Source organism: Balearica regulorum, chromosome 4 (genome assembly GCF_011004875.1).
Source record: "Balearica regulorum gibbericeps isolate bBalReg1 chromosome 4, bBalReg1.pri, whole genome shotgun sequence".
In the NCBI taxonomy this organism is placed as follows: Eukaryota; Metazoa; Chordata; class Aves; order Gruiformes; family Gruidae; genus Balearica; species Balearica regulorum.
The window spans coordinates 63,140,460-63,166,597 of record NC_046187.1 but is presented as its reverse complement, the minus strand read 5'-3'; the positions used below and the strand labels follow the sequence as shown (position 1 = coordinate 63,166,597).

Sequence of the window (26,138 nt, the reverse complement as noted above, 5' to 3'; positions counted from 1 at the left end):
GTTAGAGCAGAAAACAAGTTCCTGAATATTCATAAAACCATTTCTCTGCTCAGTAATATACAGACAAGAAATACTGACACTTTCCAATCACTTCTAAAGATTTTAACAAAAAAAGTTCTGGTCTACTACTAGTACTCAGGTCCATCTTTTCACATACTCTGCTGCACTATCACAACAAGAATTAAAATAAAAAATTGTTACTGCCTCAAAAAATATTAGACACTCCTATTCTTATTTAAGGTATCCATATATCTGTAGATTGGTGCTGTAAAAACAGGAGAAAAAAATGAGACTGTCTACAAATAACACTCCCTACACATTGCATATTTTCCCTTTTCAAAGGTATATCCTAAGATGACATTGGTAAACCCTTATCATTATTTACAGCTCAATAACTGTCAAACCCTTCTTTTGCTATCTAAATATCTTACTGAATTCCATGCCTGTCTTCCTCCTCTCTCCCTCATGTACAATGAAAAACACTACTTTATAAATATATAAAATAATCTTCCTTATCCTCACAAAAATCAACAGAGAGCATTAGCTAGCTTCCAGATGGAAGACACCAGTTTCTTCGAAGTTGCTAGACTTTGAATAATCCTATATAAAATCAAGTATCTACTAGGTGAAAAATTATCTGTCACAAATTAGTTGTGCAAGAAGTTACTTCAATATTTAAACTGCAGGAAATTCATAGCAAAACATAGCATTAACAAAGTCAGTAGAGATTAAAATATTTAACATCTTTTTGTACAGATACTTTAATTAATTACCACTTATGGCAGTAAAAATCTTTGACCTGCTTACTATTATTCAGCTATTATTTGCATGAATCTTTTCCTACAAGAGTAGATCTAGACATAGCATAGTCATTTTATACTATAATTAACACATCCTCCAGTAAAATAAAACTCTTATTTTGGTACTCTTATCACCCTTTTTACAAAATAATACAATACTAAGTTTGGTATTTTCATAAATTAACATACATGCACAAAATTATTAACAAACAGATTTGAAATTCCTACTTGGGGCCAGTATTTTTAATGTATTTTCTAAGAGTTTTAGGGCATACAAGCAATGAATAAAACAATCTCTCCCTTTCAATAGTAACAGTGAAGAGTTGTCAGATGGAAACGCAGTCAAGAGATAACATGTTTGAGCAAAAGGATAACCTAAAGGGCAACAATTTGCCAGTTGCAGATACTATATGTCCAAGTTTTTCTGAAGAAATTAAAAAAACCCAAACAGAAACCATTCAAAAATATGTAAAATTTCATCAAGATGTCCAAGAACTAAACAGGAGAAAACAAGTTCAGTGTGTTAGCAGATGAATTACGAAGTTGTGAATCTATTTCAGGATTCAAAATATTGATTAAAATTCAATTAAAAACAACTATTATGCAGGTACATACTCCTGACATATTAGTTTAATTTTTTTATTTATTTTAAAAGCTTTGCTTAAATATATCTATACATCTAAACTCTATCCAAAAACCATTAAGCAGAAATGGCAAAAATGTCTGCTATGAAGTGTAACAACACAAGAAATGAATAAACAAGCATTAAACACATGCAGACTCTCTCCCCTGGTAAGCAGTAGTGTTAAGTGACAATGCTACTGTCCAAATTAACTATTTAAACGCTGACTGAATTTATTTCTTTATCTCCATTTCATCTCTTAAATTTAAAGTGGGGAAAAGAGTGTACCTACAAAGAAAGAAAAAACACTCATAAGAAAACAAGGGGGAGTATGAGCAGTAAGAAAAAATAAAAATAAGCAAGAAACTGTCAAAAAAGTGCAATTTTAAAGGAATGGACGTTATCACAGTGAATATTAAGGAATACAATTTGGAACTGCTGAACATAATGTTAATGTTTAAAATTGTTACTGTGGCTTTCAATTTTTTTTTTCCTTTTACTGTTGACTATTCATTTAAGTTTGTAAATTTATTTTAATTACAAGAGTAGCTTCTGTCCAAGGTCAAACAACATTTAAGCAGAAAAGTTTATTTTTATTGTTGTTAAATACAGTTTTTTTAAAATGTCTTACACACAAAAAAAGAGAGATGGTCATTAATGACTAGTGTATCATACTAGCTATCCCTTCCTTTATGATGAGGACACTTAGCAATTAATAATAATTTGTTAATGTATTAACTCCTACACCAGCGCACATAAATTGTGCTATTTCATTCAGATGAGACTGCCATACCATCTAAAATATTGCTATCCCAGATCATTTTAAATGCTCAAAGCATGATACCTTACTTACTGCTTGCTTTTCCTTTTCATGAAAGAAGATATTAAAATAACCGAAAAAAATCCATACAAATGACAGGAGTTAAATGGAAGAAAGCTGGGTTCTTAAGATTTTAAAGAAAATTAAGATTTGGATTCATAGAGTAAATGTAAATCATCATCTCAAACTAATTAGAGTTTCAAGTATTTCCTGTCTGAAAATTGTAATGAGTTACAACAAATAACAACTGTCAGCAGATGCCTTTATTACCTAAGCAAGAATGCCAAAACGTGTAAAGATCTAGAATGCCATCACTGCTGATAACCTTGCTTCTTTGGCGCAATGGCTTATTTCTACAATAAAGCTCATCTCCCAGTGCAGAAGACAAATCTTTCTTCTGGCATGTGGGAGATAGAACAGTGGTAATGTTTGAATTTATTTAGGCCAGGTGACCAGGACTGCAGCCTTCAAGTTTTAGAGGAAGAATAAAATATTTTTAATCCCCTGAAGCCAAAAGTCATTTGGAATTCTTCCTAGATGTTGCAAGATGATTATGAAACTGGCTGCTTTCCCAGTCAAATGGCCTAGAAAAATCCTTATCTCTAAAGTTTCTGCTTGCTCCCAGGTAGATCAACCTGCCAATCCTGACCTTCTACCAGCTGGGAAAAAAGCTGACTGTAACAGAAGATACAATGCTGCTTCTTATCCCATAGGTGATATATCGTCTGAAAGGGAAAGTGAAAACAGGAAGCAAAAAGGTGTCCAAGAAGTTACTCCCATCAGACTCACGCCCATTTCCCCCCCCCCCCATACATTCAGTATATACCAAAGTTGTAAAGTAAGCAACAAAACTGTTAAAATAAATGTCAACAACAAACTTAGAATGAATCTAGCCTCTTTCAGAGGCTCTAATAGATCCGCTTCCCCTACCAATATACTTCAGAATTGTTTGATAAAGGGTTTGACACTTTGTAAGAAAAGAAATAATTTTCTTTACAGCGTAAGTGTTCATATTATGAGACCAAGAACAACAAAGCAAATCTAGTTGTCATAGCATTCCAGTGAACTTCCCACTGAAACTGCCCTAATCTCACCCGCAGGTGAGATTATCCCTTTATGCTGCTACAAGACATTCATATTCATGGAGAGAACGCTTAACTACATTAATTGGTCAATCACAAAAAAACCCAAAATAAAGTAAGAACACAGCTCTTAAGACATTTCGTTCTCAGAATTATTAATGAAACATAAACAGTATATCACTTATTTTTTAAAGTGAAAACAGCTTTTTAAGAAGTGCTTACAATCTTTCAAGAAGGTGTAATCCAGAGAAGGAACCATTCTTCAACTCTGTTATTTTATTGTTACTCAGAATCCTGTAAACAAAAACAGACAAGAACAATATATTATAAGTTTGCTAACAAAATTATTTGCTGCAGCTTACAATTCTAGTGTAAATCTTTTTGTTTAACTGCCTTTGTAACAAACTACAATGCCTAGCTCATTCTCCAAGGTGTGTAATAGCACTGCTTAAATATTATGAAGGAGAAAAAGAGGATTTTCTGTGTTATGTTCCCTAAGTATCATGCAAGCTTACATAATTAACCTATGAAAGAAAGTACACCCATATAGGAATATCATAACAACACACCAGAACTGGCATAATAGAAAAAGTATTAGTCAACATTCTATTCTTCCATACCCATTTTGGTTTTCAAAACCACACAGCACATCACCTGTTACCCATTTCTTCTGCTGCCACCCTCCTGTGTCGTACCACATTTCCCAGCTATCCTTCACACATACATCCTCCTCAATGCAATCTTTTTAATACATCTGCAAATAAGCTGAGCAAGCACTCCTTTACTTCTATCTATCCTTTCTTCTCTTAAATGATATTAAAAGGAACACGCAACAGCAAATTCCCTCTTCCACATGAATACCTGGATCAGGCCCATCTAGCCAAGTAGCCTATTCTCCAATCACAGCCGCCTGCAGATGCAAGTTATCCTCAAGTTAGGAAATCCCTTGTACAGGTGTATGCTTCCTTACTTAGAAGGACCTGCTTTCTATACAGCTAGATATTTCTCTGTCACAAAAAAAGCCTATTTTCCTTTTGAACCACATAAAACTTTGGCATCCACAATGCTTCTCACAAAAGGTTTCACAGTACAAAGCTTCGTTCCATAAAGAATGCCTCATCTCATTCTTTTTGAACACAGCTCCAGCTAGCTTCATTTGATGCTCCCTACTTCTTATACTGAAACAAGCAGTAATCAATCCCTACCTACCCTTTCTTTACCACGTGTAATTATGTAGAAACCTAGATGGTCTCCTGCCAGAGGGAAGATTCGTATTTTACTTACTCTTCACATTAAAGTCATTTTGTGACACCTTAATCATTTCTGAGCTCTTTCCAGCTTTATTAGACTCAAAAAAATTCCAAGATAAGACCACCAGAACTGAAATAGTATTCAACATAGACAAGTCACAAACTACATAATAGGATAATGATGTTCTGTTTTGCTTCCTACTGTTTTCCTAATAATTCCTAACATATGATCTGCCTTTACCACTTATACTAAGAATTGAAGATTTCTGGTCAGCTCAGTGCCCATCATCTTATATATGAAGATAGAATTGTTGTTGTCACCAGTACAATTTTCATTTTTCTACAATTTGCTGCTTCTGCTATTTTATTGCCCAATTATTAGTTGCATACACTTCTTCCAAAATTCTTCACTTTACCCTCATCCTTATTACATCAAGCAACTCACCAAACTCTGACAACCCCCTACTCACAGTTTTTTACAGGTCATGAAGAAATATGTTGTGCAATATAGGTGTCTAAGACTCCACTCCACTGAGAAGGCTAACCATTTACTTCCACATCCACTTCTTATCCTTCAGCAAGTTAGCAGTTCGTACAATGATTTTGCATTTTAGGCTGACATACTATTTTCATCAAACGCCTTTGGCGAGGGACTGAGAGATGCCTTTTGGAAAAGGCTTTCTATCAACTGGATCATCCTTGTAAATATTTTGCTGATTCTGAAGAACGTCAAATGTTTGGGGGGAAGACCTTCCCATTACAGGAGATGTGAATTTTCCAGAGTACATCTCTTTCTCTTTATCCAGGTGTACAAAATATATATTATAAATTTTACTGATTTGATCAACACAAACAACAGACTTGGAATTCTGTAGTTCCCCTGAACTCCTGATGCACTTATTAAAAAAAAAAAAAAAAAAAAAAAAAATCAGCATTTGCCACCACTCCAGTCCTCAAAAATCAAGTTCATTCTCTAGCATGACTTCAGACATTCATCATTTGACTTTTTCATCTCTGAGTTCTTCTAAAAACTCTCCAGAGCACACTATCTTGTCCTGGAAATTTATTTACTCTGTTAGTTTGTTCCATAACTTCTGCTACAGTCACTTCAATTTCAGACTGGTCCTCTATCAAATGCATCCTGCAGATCCAACATGCCCATGCACTTCTTCATTTACACCAATTACAACTTCAGGCTGGATAACTACTTCTACACTTAACAACTGCCTCTAGGAGGTTTCTTTCCAGTCTCCTACATCTTTCAGATATCCTTCACAATAGCCATAAGCCAAACACACATACACAAAACCCTCTCTCCTCTGATGCATACAATTTATTATCTAATGACAAGGATTAGTACTTCAAAACACATCATGAATAAGATAAATCTAAAGTACAAAAATACCAATCTATGAAAACAGCATCATTTTGACACAAACATATATTACGCTAAGTAGTTTTCTTCTCCAGGTTTCTCAAAGATTGCCTCAAGCCTCTGTGGTTCACACAAACACAGGGCAGGCATTTTTTTGTCTCAAAGCTCTGGCTTTGAGTCATTCCCACACACAGCGAACCAAGACAGCTGAACAAATTATTTGACAATCTTTCCATTTCCAGTCTGACAGAAGATTTGAAAATTCTTGAAGTTAAGATTAAATCACTCAACCAAGGTAACAGTTCTGATGCTAAGAGGAGGAGATCCCATTCCTTCTCCTCCCCTTACAGTCAAACCATGTATTTCTGCAGCTCAAGTCACCCCTGGTGCCCACTGCTCCATGAGCAACGAACATTAAACTACATTTACCCAAGAGATTAACTGATACGTCAACCACAAAAGTATGATCAACATAGTACACTACACAGTCAGCTAATCCTGGGTGAAGACTGATCACAGCAATGGTGGAAAGGATGAGAAAAAAATATTTTCAAGTATACTGAGAATTTGCTGCTGTATGTGCCTATGACGCCTGTAACATCCACTAGAGTTTCAGCTAAGAAGAAAATTTGCTCTTGTGAAAATACAGTTCTAGAGTCAAATACATTAAGCTGTCTTAAAGGAAGAAAAGAAGGAAAATTGTCCCTTGGCTGCAGCTATGATAACCTAGATGACAGGACACATGAAACACAGAGAGTATCTTCTGAAAACAGATGCACAAATCAAGGAAGCCCAGGTACTCTTCAGAAATTTACAGGTGTTTCAAGGAATCTTTGCATCAAGGAACACACAACATGTAACAGAAAACCAGATATATATTTGCAAGACTACAAGCTTGGTAAATAGCATATTTACCAAATATTGATAAGAAACAACTTGGAATGCTGACAAAACTAGTAAAATTTAACTGAAGCATTAAGATCACTCATCCCAACGTCTCTGAAACTACTTTCACTTCTTCTCAAAGAGAAAAAGGTTTCAACCTAAATAGTAAGTACTATTTGTAGAAATGGTAGGTACAGGATTCATTCTGCAAACCAAATCTATTCAAAGTACACTTTTATTTCAATATCCTTCCTGGTTTCAGAAACATATGCGGGAAGAAAAATAATAATAGACGGAGCTTATAAAAAACCTCATTAATAGTTAATGCAAACTGAACACAAGGCATAACAGCAGCAGTAAGAAAAAACACAGACCAATTTCAGACTTATGGATAAAATAAGAAGAAAAAACATGAGGTTCCGAAAACATCCGAGTCAACACAAGCAAGCAAGCAAACTACAATCCTTGGTAGCACAGAAATAATTTGTATTTTAGTTATAATTGACTTCATCTTAAGATTTATTGATTTTACCTGTACTTCTTCCAGAAAAAGGAGCTATTAAAAAATGGAGCAGAAACCACTTCAAAAGTGGCTATAGCTGACCAAACTGGATTTAAACTAAATAAAAATTACAGTTCTGTAAAAAAAAAAAAAAAAAAAAAAAAAAAATTAAAAAAAAAAATTAGTTTTCTGACATTGCCTATAAAATAATAGGCCTAAAGAAGAAACCTTTGAATATCTGTGCACTAGGTAAATTTCTCTCTGGAGTGTGATATACAAATTACAGTCAGTCTGATTTAGTATTTTCTGTGCAGAGGCTGTTAGTTGCTCAACCATAAAGATTTAGTACAATAAATGATAGATTTTACAACACTCCATATAACCTAAGACATTTCATCACACTCAAAAATGTTGTAAGTGTAATCTTTTAAAAAATGCAGTTTAAAACTTGCTATTAATATATTTAGTCTATACATTATCTGAAGTGTTAAGGGATGGGGCATAAGAAGACAAAACGCAATAAAGCGTTCACCTCAAAGTATACATTTTATAGTCATTTTCACAATTTCTGTGCATTAATGTACAGTGAAATGATGGATTATGTACCACTAGAATTATTATTGATGACAAATAATTTTCTGTGTCTAAGTTACTAGTGTAACACCGTATTTCTTCCTAAGAGGCAAGTAATTCTGAAAATACATGAATTTTTCCATCATTAAGAAGTTTAAAAGGAAAATGGTAGGGAGCTACAGATCTCCACTCATCCCCACCTTGTTCCACTCCCGTTTAACAAGTGACTCTGCGACGTAAGTGATGTACCTGAAGATTTCATGAAGGGCCTTCCATAGCCCAATGTCACTGTTGCTCCGTATGTCTTATAAGCTCCAGACCAGATTTTATTTAATTTTTTGTAAATCAACAATACCTGCTTAGAACAAATGCGTTTTGTTTGTCCAGCTCTTACGTAACTGAAAATAAAATGTGGAACTACTGCACACACACTCACAGACAAAAGAATTAACACAAAAAAACTTGCAAGAAAAAGTAGCAGAAAACTAGGTTCTAGAAAGCATTACGGACAACGTCTACAGTCACCTTAAAGCAACACATTTCCTTCTCCTTTGACTGAGCAAAATGGTTGTAGAGAAAAAGGGGTGATCTGCAACAACATGCCTCAAGAAAAAAAAAAATCCCGCCCCCCTAAAAAACCCCTAACCATGCCAGCTTTTCACCCATTCCAAGAACATTGCTGAAATGTTCCTTTCTTGAATATAGTTTGGATCTGAAAGCCCTGTTTCCATTTTGCTTCATAAAGTGGCAGAAGAATTTGGCAAAACTCTGCAAAGAAACTAAACACTGGCTCTGACCTATTGGCAAGACCTTTAGCAATAGATGCCCAGTTGCTATCATGCAAAACATACTACGCAGTCAAACCCGAAGTCTTTCTCTTGTACCTCAACGAGTTTTAGCAACAGATATTAAAGGTGATGCTATCATCCTTTTCTTCTTGATACAGCAGGAAAAGAAAAAAATATCACGGCTTGATTTGTTTTTAACATTAGAAAAAGATGATAAGCACTAAGTGAAGAGTGAGAGGTGGGTCTGTGCAAACCACATCACGATCAATAAGGCCAAGTGCAAGGTCAAGGTCCTGCACATGGGTCAGGGCAATCCCAAGCATGACACGCTGAGCGGCAAATGGATTGAGAGCAGCCCTGAGGAGAAGGACTTGGGGGTGTTGGTGGACAACAAGCTCATCATGACCTGACAATGTGCACTTCCAGCCCAGAAAGCCAACTGTGTCCTGGACTGCATCAAAAGAAGCGTAATCAGCAGGTCCAGTGAGGTGATTCTCCCCCTGTATTCCGCTCTTGTGAGACCCCACCTGGAGTACTGCATCCAGCTCTGGGGTCCCCAACATAAGGACATAGACCTGCTGGAGCGAGTCCAGAGGAGGGCCTCAAAGATGATCAGAGGGCTGGAGCACCTCTCCTGTGAAGACAGGCTGAGAGAGTTGGGGTTGTTCAGCCTGGAGAAGAGAAGGCTCCGGGGAGACCTTATAGCAGCCTTCCAGTACCTAAAGGGGGCCTACAGGAAAGCTGCTTACAAGGGCGTGGAGTGATAAGACAGGGGGTAATGGCCTTAAGCTGAAGGAGGGTAGATTTACATGAGATATCAGGAAGAAATTCTTCACTGTGAGGGTAGTGTTCAAGGCCAGATCAGATGGCGCTTGGAACAACCTGGTCTAGTGGAGGGTGTCCCTGCCCATGGCAGAGGGGTTGGATCTAGATGATCTTTAAGGTCCCTTCCAACTCAAACCATTCTATTCTAAAAAAGTTTTGTTCTCTGAAAAAATTTTTGCTTATGAAGTATAAAACAACTATCACTAAGCAGTCAACTAGATAGGAATTTAGAATGCATCTCCAAACTTCACAAATGATTCCTTTCATGGCATACTATTAAAATACACATACATCCATTAACACTATTACAAAATATTCAAAATGGCCTCCAAGAAGGCTCTATGAAAACTGAGACATAGTATAACTTTTGGCTGAATGCTGAAGTAGCTTCCAGAACACATTTTAAGAGACTCAAATAGAAAGCCAGGAAATAGAAAATAAATCAGATCATTTCATGATGATTACTGTATACTCTAAGGACCAGGCAAGTGGCCACCAGCAAAAATGGAACTAAAATAACCATCTGTACAACCAAGAAAAATGCTTTCTGCTGAAAGCCATGAACATGCAAAAAAAAAAAAAAAAAAAATCACATTTTTGGAAGTTTATCTTGTAGAAGCTGTGATTTAACAAGGATATAAAACCAGTATTTTTCAACAGTTAGTATTTTGCCTTCTAGTGAGTTACTGGTGTCAAAGGGAAAGAAACAGAAGTAATGGATGAAGCAGAACATGAACAGTACTTGCTTAAAAGTAACCCTGAAATGAAAACACTCCACAAGCTATATACAAAGAAAGAATTACAAATCTTTCCAAAGCCCCTAACAAAAGCATTTTCCAATTTAACAAAAACATTACAATTGAGGAAGCTTAGCAATGAAACATTTGCAAAATAGAAGCCTGCAACAGATAAAAGATTTCCTGTGCTTTTTCATTATCGTGCATGTTAAACAATATTAAGATTGTAAACTAAAACACTCAGAAGTAATGAAATTACAGAATTAAGACTGCATCTACTTATATCACTTCATTTTTACCTGGGAATGTGCTAACTTTACATGATGTAATGATGGGACTTTTTTCTCTACACAATCCCTGCATCATTCAAGCAACGACGCTCGCTGTGTGTACTGCTATTCAGAATATTTTCTTCTTGTGGCACATGCTTTATTTATTGCTTTTCTTTAAGGACAAACCATTCTTCAAGGACAGACTTCTTTATTTCTGGTCAAATACAGTCCCAATCACTGGAGTCACTCAGTGAATATTCTATGTAAAAGTACTACATAAAAAAACATCTTAGGAAAAAGGACAGAACTGAGGGGCAAAACAGATGCAAGAATGAGTAGCAATGTTGCTGAAAATGATACTACTATCAAAAGAAATTCTTGTGAAATTATAACCTGACCAACCAATCCTCTCTTTATAGTACTTACGCACGTTGGAAAGCCTTCCTAACAGAAAATTAAGAGGACACAACATCATCCAATTTCTTCCAATACTAACTCCGAGTTGCTGTTTCTGAAGCTAACCAAAAGCACTTGTAACCTACCCTTTGTAACCATAACATTCTGGGAAGTTTCCTCCAAGTTCTCCCCCCCCCCCCCCTTATCTCTAACATATCTATTCATTTGAGAGATGATCATCAACTTTTTCTGTAGTAACCCTTCTGTCTTACTCCCCTCCCTTCTGCTCCCTCCTCAGTTTCCCCGCTTCTTATCCAGCAGATGTACACTTTTTAGGGTCCTCCCTGACTTGCAGTTTAGTGCAATTTAACTCTACCTCCAACCTCCATGCATACACGGAAAAGAGTAACTCACTCCACAGGAAATACTGCACACACACACAGATGCCTAGCCAGCCCATCCTAACTCAAGCTGTTACAGACAATACATTCTATGTGTCATATCACGGTAGTATTAATTACAGCATATGCTGTCACGCCCAGTCTCACATGTATTTACATTTCCTATCAGATATACGCGCTCTCGAGAAAGTGCTTTGTCTAGACCTGTTAGCAAGCACTTCCTGTCAACTGTTGGCACACAAAGACACATTTTCACAAAAATTTATATCCTAGTCCTACAGAAGTCAACAGGTTTTAGGTAGTTTAGCTCCCTCAACTGATTAGGCATGGGGTCAGACAGCTAAGGGAGGGGGGAAAAAAAGAAAAAACAAACCACGTGCACAATGAGAGACTGGGAGTTGAAGGTACAAACACGCCAGCTCCTGTTCAGGCTACAGTTTTACAGGCAGCTGGATATTGATGAAACTTTATGCGGTCAGAGACTGAGATGTCCTTTCCCCTGGCCTTGCTCCTGATCATACCTGTGTCTGACGCAGGATGAGAGGGTGGAAGGGGACTACTCTTCTCCAGCACACAGCTGTGAGGTCAGGTCAATGCAACCCACAGAAACTTTAACGAGCCCATCAACACACAATTTTGAGAACTGGTTTAAATTCCTGTTAAAACCAGAGGCTGTTATCCTAAAACAATAGTTTGAGGTATTAGAATCAGTTGTTTGGGATGTCTTAGAGGATTCTTTCAGAAATCTGAGCATAACTTGCAAACTCTGCTTGATACTAAGTTTCAAGGTAGAATCTATTCTATAACACTGGTTAACTAATAACAAGTTCTTGTATCTGACAGAAAAAAAAAGCCTTTATGTTCATCTCCTCACATGGAAATAGCACATCATGAGGACGATACCAGAAGATTTTTCCCAGACCATGTTATACCACTACCATTGCCTTCTATGATCTATCTTCTACTGGCATCCAGTCACTAATCCTGCCTTTATAGATTTTGTGGGTAGCTGCTGACTTTCCAAGAATTCTTGCCCATCTCTTGGTAAGCCAGTTCATAGAATCATAGAAAGTCTGGTTTGGAAGGGACCTTTAAAGGTCATCTAGTCCAACCCCTCCTACAATGAGCAGGGACATCTTCAACTACACCAGGTTGCTCAGAGCCCCGTCCAGCCTGACCTTGAATGTTTCCAGGGATGGGGCATCTACCACCTCTCTGGGCAACCTGTTCCAGTGTTTCACCACCCTGATCATAAAAAATTTCTTCCTTGTATCTAGTCCGAATCCACCCTCTTTTTGTTTAAAACCATTATCCCTTGCCCTATTGCTACAGGCCCCACTAAAAAGTTTGTCCCCATCTTTCTTATAAGCCACCTTTAAGTACTGAAAGGCCACAATGAGGTCTCCCCGGAGCCTTCTCTTCTCCAGGCTGAACAACCCCAACTCTCTTCAGCCTTTCCTCACCGGAGAGTTGCTCCAGCCCTCTCATCATTTTTGTGGCCCTTCTCTGGACCCACTCCAACAGGTCCATGTCTTCCTTGTGCTGAGGACTCCAGAGCTGGATGCAGTACTATACTCACCCTTCAGCATTTTATCTGCTCTGCCTTCATGCCCTCTGAGGTCCTCCTTATTTCCCACCTCCATAACCAACACACCTATTCAAAGAAACTCTCCCTCCCATCTCAACTCCTCCCCAACTCCCAGTATTAGTTTCTGCCTTTTATCCAACCTCCTTGCTTTTCTTCACTCCATATCCAGACTGTAACGTCCTTCCCTCTACCTCAAAGGATTTTTTTTCCCCTACATTGAACTGACCTAGCAGAGGACACAGATTGTACTCTTAGACAAAGCACACAAAGACAGCACAGCCCACAGCCACCTAGAGCTGTAATGCTGGAGACTTGCCTGGATGAATCCTAGAACACACTGTCCAGTGCAGACAGAATTGTGGAATTAAGCTGCCTATTTCTTAAACATCTTTAATCAATCTGCGTTTATTATGTTTGGTTTGTTTGGGGTTTTTCCCCTCCAAAGAAGCTCGTAGTTGGCCTGCCTTGCCAAAAAGGTCAAGTTCCTACTACAAAAGCGACAACTCCGCAACCCTGCTAAAACTGGCTTACTAGTTTGGATCACACACACCACCAAAGGAACTACACTACTTTGGGATTGAGTAGCTCTGTACTGCAGTGCACTGGCATCCCATTCACTCCAAGGTAGCTTGGAGACCTAGAGGACACTACTGTACTGCACCACTGGACGCACCCTGTGTCATTACCGAAGGAGGAGTCACAACGCAGTAATGCACATAAACAGTAATTAATGGATATGATCTGTCCCACTGCAGCACTAAGGGCAGCAAGACATTGCAGTTTTCATTGCTAAACAGCCAGTGAAATCCAAAGGTGAAAATAAAATTCTCACCTATTTATTGTGTTAACAATTGGTCCAGGACACAATTAAAGATATTATTTAAGTTTTTACAAATTAGTATTTAAAATCCATTCATTATTTCAGTGTAGAAAGCAAAACTCACAAAAACATATTTTAGTTATCTTCTCTGAAGTTCTTAAATTTAAAAGAATTTATTATTACTCATGAAAAGAAATTCTCAACTGTTTTTAATCTTCATGGATTAACTACTGGTACAAAGAAAGCATTTAAACTGTATAGATTCAAAAATTACAGAGACTATTATGGTGAAGATAAAGACTAAATAAGACAGTGTGACAAATTCATGAATCTGCAACGTATCTGGCCCATGCCAAGTACATACGGAAACATTAAATTCTGAAAAAATCTAATCTTGCAGCTCCATAGTCGTTTTTAATTACAAAAATAACCTTTGAAATGAGAACAAACTGCAAGCAAAAAGGAGTGAGTCACATGTAGTTGTTTATTCTTCATTTATCACTGCAGCACAAATTCTAGCTCTATTTATTTAATATTTTGCCAAACTGAAACAAAACCAGGAGTACTATTGATCAATAAAAGGCAATAACAAAAGAAAAGAGTATTAGTCCTGAAGATGAAAATCTCTTTTCCTGAGGGTAGATACAGCATAATGCATTGAAAATTTAATACTCACTGAAGAGCTAATGAACACATAAAGGGCATTGCTTATATGGACATACAAAAATTTTAGTTCGCTCTCCAGAATTTTGCAGAGCTTACCTCTGTCCTCCTCCCTTATTTTTAACTCAGCAGTAATCAATACATAGCTCTCATTCAAATCTAAGCTCCAGGCTTACAACAACTGCCTACACTTATATCTATAGTATAGAAGCTATATTTTTAATGGCTTCACATATTTAATCAAAAGTACAATAACGTTATTGTGAAAGGCACCTAAAACAAATAAAAAATGCTTATATAGAAGAATAATCTTAAAAAAAATCACTATGCATCAATACCATCATTATTGCATGAAGACTATTACCAATTACAACCCATCATGTACGTTAAAGCCATTACTGCAACACTAAAAGAAACAAGAGAATGCTATTCAAACTTGACTGGGTATTGCAGTGGATATGTATTAACAACATAATATGATGTCTTCTGAAGTTAACTAGTTACTTAGTTAGAACAAAATACTGCAATTTAGAAGAAAACACTGCTCAAATTGTGACATCAGAATTTTCATGCAATACTCAAATATACACAAAACCATACACTCACAGAAGAATACCATATGTATTCAATATCCTATAACAACACCGCAATAATAAATCAGTATTGGAACATGGCATACAGCAAAACATGAATCTGCTTTTGAATGTGGACTGCTCTCTTCTCAACAAGGTAAAAGACATACACAAAATCTGACAGATATATACTGAGTAGGTCTACTAGAATACAAGCCTAACAGAAAATGAAACATCACTAATGATTTGTAGGAGTCAGACGCCACTGGTAAAAACGCATGTCTGACAAATAAAATCATGACTTACAAATTTGGTGGCCTTCTACGATGGGGTTACAGAATGGTGGATAAAGGAAGAGCAACTGACATCATCTGCCTGGACTTGTGCAAAGCATTTTACACTGTCCTGCATGTCTCTCTAAATTGGAGAGAGCGATTTGATGGATGGACCACTTGCTGGATAAGAAATCAGCTGGATGGTTGCACTCAAAGAGTTGTGGTCAACAGCTCAATGTCCAGGTGGAGATCAGTGGTGTTCCTTGGGGATCGGTACTGGGACCGGTACTGTTTAACATCTTTGTCGGCAACATGGACAGTGGGACTGAGTGCACTCTCAGCAAGTTTGCCGACGACACCAAGCTGTGTGGTGTGGTCGACACACCAGAGGGAAGGGATGCCATCCAGAGGGACCTTGACAGGCTGGAGAGGTCAGCCTGTGCGAACCTCATGAAGTTCAACAAGGCCAAGTGCAAGGTCCTGCACATGGGTTGGCGCAATCCAAAGCACGACTACAGGCTTGGCAGAGAATGGATTGAGAGCAGCCCTGAGGAGAAGGACTTGGGGGTGTTGGTGGACAAGCTCAACGTGACCTGACAACGTGCGCTTGCAGCTCAGAAAGCCAACTGTATCCTGGGCTGCATCAAAAGAAGCGTGACCAGCAGGTCCAGTGAGGTGATTCTGCCCCTCTATTCCACCCTTGTGAGACCCCAACATAAGAAGAACGTGGACCTGCTGGAGTGAGTCCAGAGGAGGGCCTCAAAGGTGATCAGAGGGCTGGAGCACCTCTCCTGTGAAGACAGGCTGAGAGAGTTGGGGCTGTGCAGCCTGGAGAAGAGAAGGCTCTGGGGAGACGTTATAGCAGCCTTCCAGTATCTAAAGAGGGCCTACAAGAAAGCTGGAGAAGGACTGCTTACAAGGGTGTGGAGTGGTAAGACAGGGGGTAATGGCCTTAAGCTGAAGGAGGGTAGATTTACATGAGATATTAGGAAGAAATTCTTCATAATAATGAGGGTGGTGAGGCACTGGAACAGGTTGCCCAGAGAAGTTGTGGATGCCTCCTCCCCGGAAATGTTCAAGGCCAGGTTGGATGGAGCTGTCTATGAGCAACCTGGTCTAGTGGAGGGTGTCCCTGCCCATGGCAGAGGGGTTGGAAGTAGATGAGCTTTAAGGTCCCTTCCAACCCAAACCATTCTAGGATTCTATGACTCTAAGCACAAGTACTTGCAAAATACTAAATTATGGATACAACAGTTCTGAAGTACTGTGTCTGTATTGCCATGTTTTCATGAGTAAAATATATTTTGCATAGTCCATGTATCCACTGACTGAAAAAAATTTTAAGATAAGTTTTGACGGGAGTTATTAGCCCTTTGTGTCTTCAAAAAATGTTATCACTGCCCAAGTTATTAGTATTCAGCACCTACAACAGTCTAAAATAGACTATTTTAATAAAAAAAGGGATTAACTGTCAAGAGAACCTTCAAGCTGATAATGGAAATGTACTTTAAAAGAAGAGGCAAACTTGCACAGAAGACATTTATTATGCCTATACCTCCTGTTTGTCAATGTTTTGGTAAAGGACACTTTTTCCCAAACACATAATAGAGAAAGACCCAACTAAGTAAAACAAAGGAAAACAGTTTAGCAAAGCATCAGATCACATCTCAAAAAAGACTATTAAAAATCATAAATATAAGTCACTACATAGTATCTATTTGCTTTCTTTTTAAAACTTGAAGAGTAATTTTTCTGTAAGAAGGAAAAAATTATGTAATTACACATAACTCATGTAATTACAATGTAATCACACAATATGAATGACCTTTTGCTTTGAAACTTTTGGAATTTAGGGATTTGTGTTAGAAATAGAAAGGCTGCACAGATAAGGAAGGCCAAATAAGTATGCCTTTCAGCTGCTTAACGGATGTAGACATAATCACATTTAGGAGCTGGACAAAAACTGTGACATTTTAAGATGTTTCTCAACAGCAACTCAGTTAAGCATATCTTTGAACAGTTCTGAACACAAATCCAGGCTAATGCTCTGGCTTGTAAATTCTAACACTTCTAAGTGCAAACACTGATACTCATATGTTCCTATCAGGATATGTGAGTAAGCCAAGATGTTTGCAGACCAGTACGGCTCCTGATTCAGAAACACAATTCCTTACTGAATATATATGCTTTTCCTCTGTTTATTTAGATTCCTATTCCTATAGAATAACATGTGTAACAGGTAACTAAAATTCTCAACAAACAACAAGGATTACAACTTCACATGCTTGTATTCAGCGGGATCACACATTTTCTTCCAAAGAACAAAATAATGGCTAATATTCAACAAGTTATGACATCATCATTTGAGCTTGCATCAAAGAAACACAACAGCAATGGATATCTTATCTCAGACTTCTATTACAAGAGTATAGTGCATTCCTTACTTAAATGTGAACCATGGCAACCGCTTCAGTATGTACTGAAATACAGCGCATGTCAGACAGAACACCGAGTTACATTTATGCAGTTATGTTATCTTCACACCAAAAGCATCTCATCTGGCCAGTTAAACTACAAAGGTCAAAGCCATCTATGGTGTTCATGTAGATACACCGTTCCTTTACATGCCTTTCAGTTTTTATTATACATGACTATGAAAAAGTCCCTTCCTTAGTAATAACTAAACTTGAATCCACCTTGGAATTTGACCTAACTGCTCAGTAAAGCATCAGCTAATTCTACCTGGATTCTAAAGGAATCTCAATTTACAGTACTGCAAGAAATCCTAAGCATTAATTATTCTCCCATAGACATCTCTCTATACTTTAACACTCTTCTTCCAGTGTTTGCTTTCCTTCCTCAATCATTAAGCAAACTTACTTTGTCTCTTATCAATTGAAATCAAGCTAGAATATCTTTTCTGAATTGTAACTAAAGATTCTAACACTGACCTAAACTACTAGGACAATAAAACATTGTGGCAAATAAACACCAAAGCATTTTGTAAATTAAGTGACCTTGCTCAACTTATCAATATCATTGTTAACTGCTAACTACAGTGGTGCACAAGAATGAAAGAACCTGGCCGGCATCCTCAGATGCTATTCATTCTAATTTCCACTATTTCTCTTATTTCCTCAGTTTTTAGAGACTTTTGTCCTCAAAAGTATTTCATTGGGTGGGGGGAAAAAAATTGTAAATGCAAAACTTTCAGTAGATCAGCTGCTGTGCATTTAAGAGTTTGATCAGTGATAAGGATGTAATCAGGATTTCCAAAATGAATATAATCACTTCATTTGAGTCATTCCTAGCTCACTCAAAAACCAAAAAGTTACATAAAACTATAAGGATCCTCATATTTAAAGCTGGTTTGTGCGAAGTAAGAGCCAACATAAAAGAAAATTAACTGAATTAAAATGCAGCTGATCTACACAACACTGATCTATTTTCAGCTACTTATCTCTGCGGTGATCCACTAATACAAAAAGCCATAATAGAACTAGTACTTATCTTAATAGAAGAATCCCACAAGAATCAAGATTCAAGATAACTCAGGGCAGTTTGACTCTAATCAGACAACCTTCCACTATCCACCAAGTGCGGCAATTCTAAATACCAGCGTGGAAAAAAAAGTAATTTTTTGGCAAAAGATTAGTTAATGATTAACCCAGCTACTACTAATCAACATGTTAGTGAAATGGCACTTGGCAACACACCCCATAAATCACCAAAACTTTCTAACCAGGTGAACAAGGATTCAGTAAGAGTATCTCTCAGAGATATGGAAAGTCATGCCTCAAAAGGCAAATGACATGAAAGATCCTGAACTACGACAGCTATTGTGTCCACTCTCTTAGAAGAAGCAAGAACATTAGTTTCATAATCTTTGCCTTATATTTAAGTAAAATTTCAAAGTATGCGTTCATATTAACTGTATCAACAGTTATAATACTTACTACAAATAACAATAACAAATCACATTGTTTCTTGCTATGTCTATTAAAAAGTTTAAAAGGGAACAACAAATGTTTCAGAAGTTTTTATGAACTTCAAAGGCCAGTGAAAACTGAAAGCAACTAATTAGTGTATGTAGATATGCTCTAGATACACTCTAGATAATGAAGGAGTATAAAAATCAAGATGAAAGATAAAGCATTTTTCCAAATTCTTCTGGCACTGCAATTATGAAAAAAGGTCCATTCATAGCAAGGCTGCTGTGTTTGATATCTGCTTGTCTTTCACAGCAGAGCTGTGACTCCAAGTTTTTTGAACCAAAAGATCCCCACGGTTAACTTCTGTGTATCAACCATATTGACATCTTTTATCAAAATTTTAATGGATAATACTATATTTTTAACTGTTAGCCTCAAATGCTTTTCAGCTGATTAACTAAAACTAAACTGAATTTGTTAATCAAACAGTCACCACCTTCTACTTTTTGCTTTCTGTACTATGTCAGAAATTTCGCATATGAGTATTTCCGGTCAGTTCCCACAAGTCATTTGGAAATATTGTCTGAACCCTTACAGATTGCCAAGCGAAAACAATTACTTTAGCCTTAATCATCTCCCTTTTTTTGGCTTTCCCTTTTCTCACAGGTGCAGATCCATGCATCTGCCCCTGACCGGGTCCACATCTCACTAAGACTTCCTGAAGGAAGCACCTCCTTGGTGCTCCAGTGCTGTCAAAGTTCACAAAAGCAGCAGTCAGATTGTCATTCTCATGACAGAACTATATACATTCTGTGTTTATTAAACGCTGATTACTGGTAGATCTTTCAACCTTGTGATTTCCAGATAAGTAGATAAATATCTTAAGCTAGACCCCATAATTAGTTTCTTTTCATTGATTTTCTTGCATACTACTTGGTTGCACTTGAGTCTTCCCACAAGAGCACAGGCAAGGACTCCTAAAGAAGGGACAGGGTTCAAGTTTTAGAGCCATCCACCAATGAAATCCAGTGCTGCTGATGTCCTTCCCATGGCTAGTGGATTGGGCTTGATGATCTTTAAAGGTCCCTTCCAACCCAAAACATTCTATGATTCTATGAACTTCTTTGCTGGAATAACCAGTTTATGTCTCAGGAAGAAAAGCAACTTGCAAATGCTTTCTTTACATGTGAACGTTCATGTCTAAGTAAACAGCACAGTATTTCTTACTTCGGGATAAGTCGCACATCCTGTTTGAAACTTGTTATTCAAATGGATGAGCTAGGATTGCCTCCACATAAAAAGAGCACGCCTACTGCTACGTGGAAGCAAATTGACTTTTTTTTTTTTCCAAAGAAGAAACAAAATTGGTTTTATCACCAGCTGCAGCGAACAAGTTGCTGTTTGCTACTGCAAAACTTCAGGCCCACCTAGCCTACTGCACACTGAGCTCATACTCTCTATTAGCACTCGGTTGCTAAAAACTACCTCAAAGCACAGTACTCCGAAGCTGAGTTTCTCCTGAGATACAGAAAGTTTAGGAAAGTTTAAAAAAATAAAAATAAAAATTGTGGAATTACTTTTAATAAAGAACACTTAAGCATTCCGACCGGGCTGAACGATCTGGTGGAAAGCAGCTCCAAAGGGGAAGAAGGAGCAAGGGGGTGGGGGGGGGGGTGGGGGGTGGTGGGGGGGATGCTGCTCCACGGGGTGGGAGGCGGCGCGGGGGGCTGTGCGGGCGGTTCCGCCCCGCGCCGCCTCCCGCCCCACCGGTAACAGGACGCTTCCCCCACCCCTAAAATCACCATCCCGGGAAGCTAAGCGAAAACATGAAAAGCACAGCAAAAAAAAAAAAAAAAAACCACGTTCCCATGGGCTTTCCCCGGCAGCAGCGGGGGTCAACCGCGCTCCCTCCTTCCCCTCACGGCTGACCCCATTTTACCTCCGGCCGGCTCTCCCTGCTTCCCCCCACTCCGACCCCGTTCGCGTCGCACCAACGCCGCCCACCCACCTCCCACCTGGGGACGGTACTCACAGGGTGACCGTCCGGTTAGGCAGCGCCTCGGGAGGCAGGACCTGAGCGAGCTCCAGGTTGCTGCAAACTACCTTCACCTCCACCGGGCCGCCGGCCGCCGCCGCCGCTTTGCTGGCGGTCTTGGGGCGACCGTCGTACTTACAGCCCGGGGGCAGCGCGGCGCCGCCGCCCCCCAGCGCCGTCAGGAGTAGGAGCGCGGGCAGGAGCCCCGCCGGGCGACGACGGCGGCGGCGCGGTGGGCGGCAGAGAGCGCGGCGGCCCTGGGGCAGCATGGCGGGGCTGCGCAGGGCCCCGCTCCGCTCCTCCCGCAGGCGACGGACGAGGTCGGCCGGACCGGGCGGGAGAGGAGCGAGCGGGGCGCGGGGGGGCCGTGGTTCGCCCTGGCCTAGCTCCGCGGGGCCGGCGCCAGGCGCGGCCGCAGCGCTGCCGCCATGTGGTGCCGTGGGCGCGGTGGGCTACGGGCGGGCAGGAGCCACGGCCGCCACAGCCGTCCTCGTCTTTGTGTCGAGGCCGGGCGGGCTCCGTGCAGTGGCAGCAGCGCCGCCTTCCGCCGGTGCTAGAGCCCCGCGGCAGCGAGCGCGCCCGCCGGGCTTCGGCCCCACTGCGCAAGCGCTGCCGTGGCGGCGGCCGCCACCGCGCCTGCGCGCCGTAGGGTGAGGGGGCCGCGGCGGGGAAGTGCTGCTCCCCGGCGGAGGGGGCGAGCGCTTCTGAGGGGGAAAAGCCCCCTCCTGGTGGGGAGCCTCTGGCCTGTTCCACCGCCGCGACCTTGCCGGGGCCGTCGGCAGCTAGGCCTGCGCTCGGCCTCGCCGCTCCCCGCATCGGCGGCACTGTGAGCTGTCGAGGCTTTCCCCCTCCCGGCCTCCAGTGGGAGCTCTTTGCCCGGGCCGTTGCCTGTTCCCTGACGGCCGGTGTCTTTGGGCGCCCCAGCGGTCTGTAGAGCGGAAGGTCCATTTGACACTTTGTGGGCTCTGTCCCCCTCGCAGGAACGGAGTGGAGCAGTTTGGTTTCCTTCTGCTCTGCTTCCCTGCCTCGCCTCTTGCCTCCAGCACCAAATCATTGGTCTTGCAGGAGGGACTGTTGCCATTCATGCTTCATGGAGAAACAATAATCTCCTGCCTAGGTGCAAAATGGCTTTCAGTACTCGAACACCAAGTATCTTCTGCTTGTAAGACATTTGTCCTCAAATAATCCCTGTAAAATGAGATAACCTTGTTATTCCCACTTGACAGGCAAAGAGCCAAAGGATGGAAAAAGTTACTTCATCAATCTCAAATGTAAAAAAAACCCAAACCAGCTACCTACAATGTGCCTTTTCATTGCACACTTGGGACTGCTTTTCCGGGTGTAGTTAGGTCATGTTCTCATGTTTCTCTGCAGCCAGGGCAGCCAGGCACAAATGCCTTTGTGCCAATGACAGCTGAAATTCTCAATACATTCTTTGCCTCTGGTAGGTGTGAGGATAATAAAATAACTGTTACCTAACTCACAATCAAATTACAAGAACTGGCAACACCTACTTTAAAATGTTTAAGAGAGACTTTGCAGAAGCTATAGGAGGTTCTGGTCCCTAACCAAGACCTCACAGTGCCCCGTCCTTACAGAAGAGCACTGGCAAATAACACCCTGCAAAATACCTGTTATTACACAGAAATGCAATTTTAGGCATTGTCAATAACGGCTGCCAAAATGAGTCTTCCAAAGTCTCTAACCTAAGGTGTCCTTGAATAATGTTGAACACTTAGGTTGGGACCCAGTTTTAAATGTGACCTAGTGAAAGATACGGGCAAACAATGGGAATCGTGGATTGGGGCAAGTGGAACAAGGTTACTGTAATAGCATCACAATTTCCTGGGCACGTCGTAGATACTCTTTACCCACCATCATGTTTTTTGTCTCCTTGATTATACGGCCTCTTACAAATGAAGGTGGAACCTGTACCATGTACTGAAATTGTTGACCAGAGTACCAAGAGAACACAGGGCCTTGAACTTTAATATTGGGTTTGCATCACTGAGTCACTCAGCAGGACCAACCTGATCTGTGTGAGATGGGAGACCACTATTACACTTGAATTAAATTAGGTCAGGACACCAAATAATACAAAGTTGACAATGCCTTTGTGCTCTTATGTTGCTGTTGTGCCAACTGTAAGAGAAGAGAGATCTGATTAGCATAAAATTAACCAGTTTAAAGTTAATTCTTCCATTCTGGGCTTTGTTTTAAACAAATTCAAACTGCAGAGTGAATTTGTATTGCATCAGTGCTTTGTATCGTGGAGCCCCATCATTTTTGATCTGGCATCAGGAGTTTTAAAGCTGGGTTGACTATATCAAACCACGGCCCAAGATATTTTTCCCCCAGAAGTAGTGCTGGGTTAAACAGTCCTTCCCTTTTGCTACTTTCTTCCCATAGCCTTCAGCTACATCAATAACATGATCCGATTCACTGCACAGCTACATAAAAAGTTGGTGCTGGGTTATGGATCAACATGGAGATAGGGCATACAGCTGCCTCTTCTGGCAGCAGAGCCGGTTCATGCCAGTTTAAACCATTGATACCACTAGAATTTTGGCTTGGCATCACCACAGTTTCAGCATAGCTAAGCAAGATTGCACTTCAGTGCTACTGCAGGGAATGTTCCCATGTTTTTCTGAAGCTACTTGCTCTGGTCCCTTGTCTTGCATTTCTGGCAATGCATATTTTTTGACCCCATTAGTCTCCAGTTGTATCAGATAGATGATCCACATGGTCACTTAATCTAAAGATGATGATGCAAGTGGTGAACTAGCTTTTGGTGCCTGTGATCATAGACATTCTTAACTCTCGATTTTCCCATAATCCTGGAGAGACAAATTTTTTGCCACTGCTTTTCATCTTAATGTCATGTCCTATTCCTTTCCACCTAATTTATATATTCAAGTGTGTTACTTGCCCTTGATGTTTCTGAGCTATCTGCTCTGTTCTTTCCACTCCACTGAGACCACCCCTACTAAGATCTCTAACTATGGATCCCAGTTGCAAAGCTCTTAAAATTTTAAATGATGCCTCTGTTTAAATTGCTACTATTGAAACCTTGAAGTGTTGTTCTCTGTTGATTTATGTTCTCTTAGTTTGTCTGCTTCTGCAATGAATCTAATTCCGGGGCATATTGTTCCTCACCTGTTTTCAAAAAGCTTGAAGGCTTCAGGCAACAGGCTGTTCTTGAAGGCTTATGTCCTGACCCTCATCTTTACTTTTTCATGCAAATTACTGCAACTTCCATTCTGTGCCAAAGATTTGAAAATATGTTTTCTTACATTGGCTCAGGAAAGCTCTTAATCCAAAACATATATCCCACAGGAGTCACTTAACAAATTTCATGTGTTGGTTTTTTTGTTTTTTTTTTGAACTGTCAAGTTTATTAGATCACTACTTTTATTTTAGTTGTAGTGGTCTAAGGATATAAGGATAAAGTTACATTGCATGTCTGCTTCAAAAAACAGAAAGTCCTGTTCCTCCTAGCTTTCCAACAACCCCTCTACCTTTAGGTTACGTGCCCTCGCTCTTGCTCCACCTGTGGTAGTTATCTGATTGTTCGGTAAACTGTTTCAACTCAACAACTAAGATAACCTTTTTTTTTTTTTAGTTTAGTTTTCTGCCAGATTATTGAGTTGAATCAACTCAGGGAAGGGTTAGAAGAGTGCTAGAGCTGGAGGAACGCAGAGCACTAGCAAGAGAGTGGAACCTCCATCCTCAGCAGCAAAGCCAGCCATCGGTGTAACTTCAAGGAAGACAAGGTTTGTAGAGGGAGGCAATATCTTTTATTATACTAGCTGATATAGCTGCAAAAAAGGAAGCAAGCTGTTTCCAAAACTTACTGGCTACAGCTGGGGTAGCAGCTATTCATGTTTTAGAATAACTCTTTCTGCAATTTTTACTTCTTTTTCTGAATTGAAAAAAAAATGAACTTTCTTTCCCTCAATCCTCTCATTCTCCATCAGTGTCAGTAATCTGGTTGGTGCTGGTAATGCCTTACTCTAAGGTTAGGCATGTAACCTGAACTTTTTTGAATGCTTTTTGCTACCAGATTGCAAACAAGTATACTTTCTCCTTTTCTGTTGTTTCCCTTCCCTTCATAAAATTTGCCACTAGTACATTCAATTTTAAAAAAATAATTTATCCTCTCTTCTTTCTAGTCTACTAATTGCTAACTTCTCATATCCAAGATATTAAGAAGAAGGGTGTGGGAAAGAGGGACAAAGGGTGTGGCAAAGAAGTTCTTATCAGTGTTTGTGCAGCACTTCAAATCCTTCATATGTCCTCAGGACAGAGAGATAAATAGGAGCTTTTAAGTGATTTTTGTCTGTCTTTCATTCTGATTCTTTTCTTTGCTTACTCCTGTCTTTTGCTTTTATCAGTTCAGGTTTCACATCCCTGCACATTTTTCTGGGCTATCATCACCTTCACTGAAATGATTGCTCCCTAATTCTCCTCTCAAGGGACTCCCATGCTGCCACTACCTTCATATCTTCTCTTTTTTTTTTTTTTTCCCTCACTGCCATGGGGTCTTCTACCTACCACATTTCATCTTTTCCCTTAATGGATTGGGACATCATCGGTTATGTTTTGTTTACTACAGCAATTGTCAGGGAAGAGGAAGCATTTGGTTGCCCTCAGCTGTGTCTGCAATACTGTGGTTATTTGCTATTCCAAGTACAAGGAGGTGATGATAACTGCTGGCACATGCTGGCTTGCTGTTGGTAACCACTAAATCCAGGCAGGCAGAGAGTCACCTTTCTACAACAAGTGCTTCTTACACAGCTGCAGGTTGTAGTATTATATCCCCGCCTCTGTCAGGCAGTTCACTGAGTTACCCCAAGCTCTGCTGTTGCTTGTGACCATTGCGGGTGTTCCCAGATGCTTGGCTGATGTTTGTCATGTGGGACATC

The 26,138-nt window shown here is 39.8% G+C and overlaps 1 protein-coding gene across 2 annotated transcripts in view; it reads right to left on the bottom strand.

Annotated features, from left to right (window-relative positions):
• Positions 1 to 21,726, bottom strand: part of ADGRA3 (adhesion G protein-coupled receptor A3) — a 61,628-nt gene extending 39,902 nt beyond the window's left edge. Inside the window, exons 1-2 of one of the 2 annotated variants that reach the window (XM_075752402.1) lie at positions 21,211 to 21,726; positions 3,547 to 3,618 (exon numbers count right to left, since the gene is read on the bottom strand). In XM_075752402.1, coding sequence (XP_075608517.1) covers positions 3,547 to 3,618; positions 21,211 to 21,482 — 344 coding nt within the window. In that variant the 5' untranslated portion in view covers positions 21,483 to 21,726. The remainder of the gene's footprint in view (positions 1 to 3,546; positions 3,619 to 21,210) is intronic. The other variant, XM_075752403.1, reaches the window with a different exon arrangement.
• Positions 21,727 to 26,138: the final 4,412 nt, after the last annotated feature.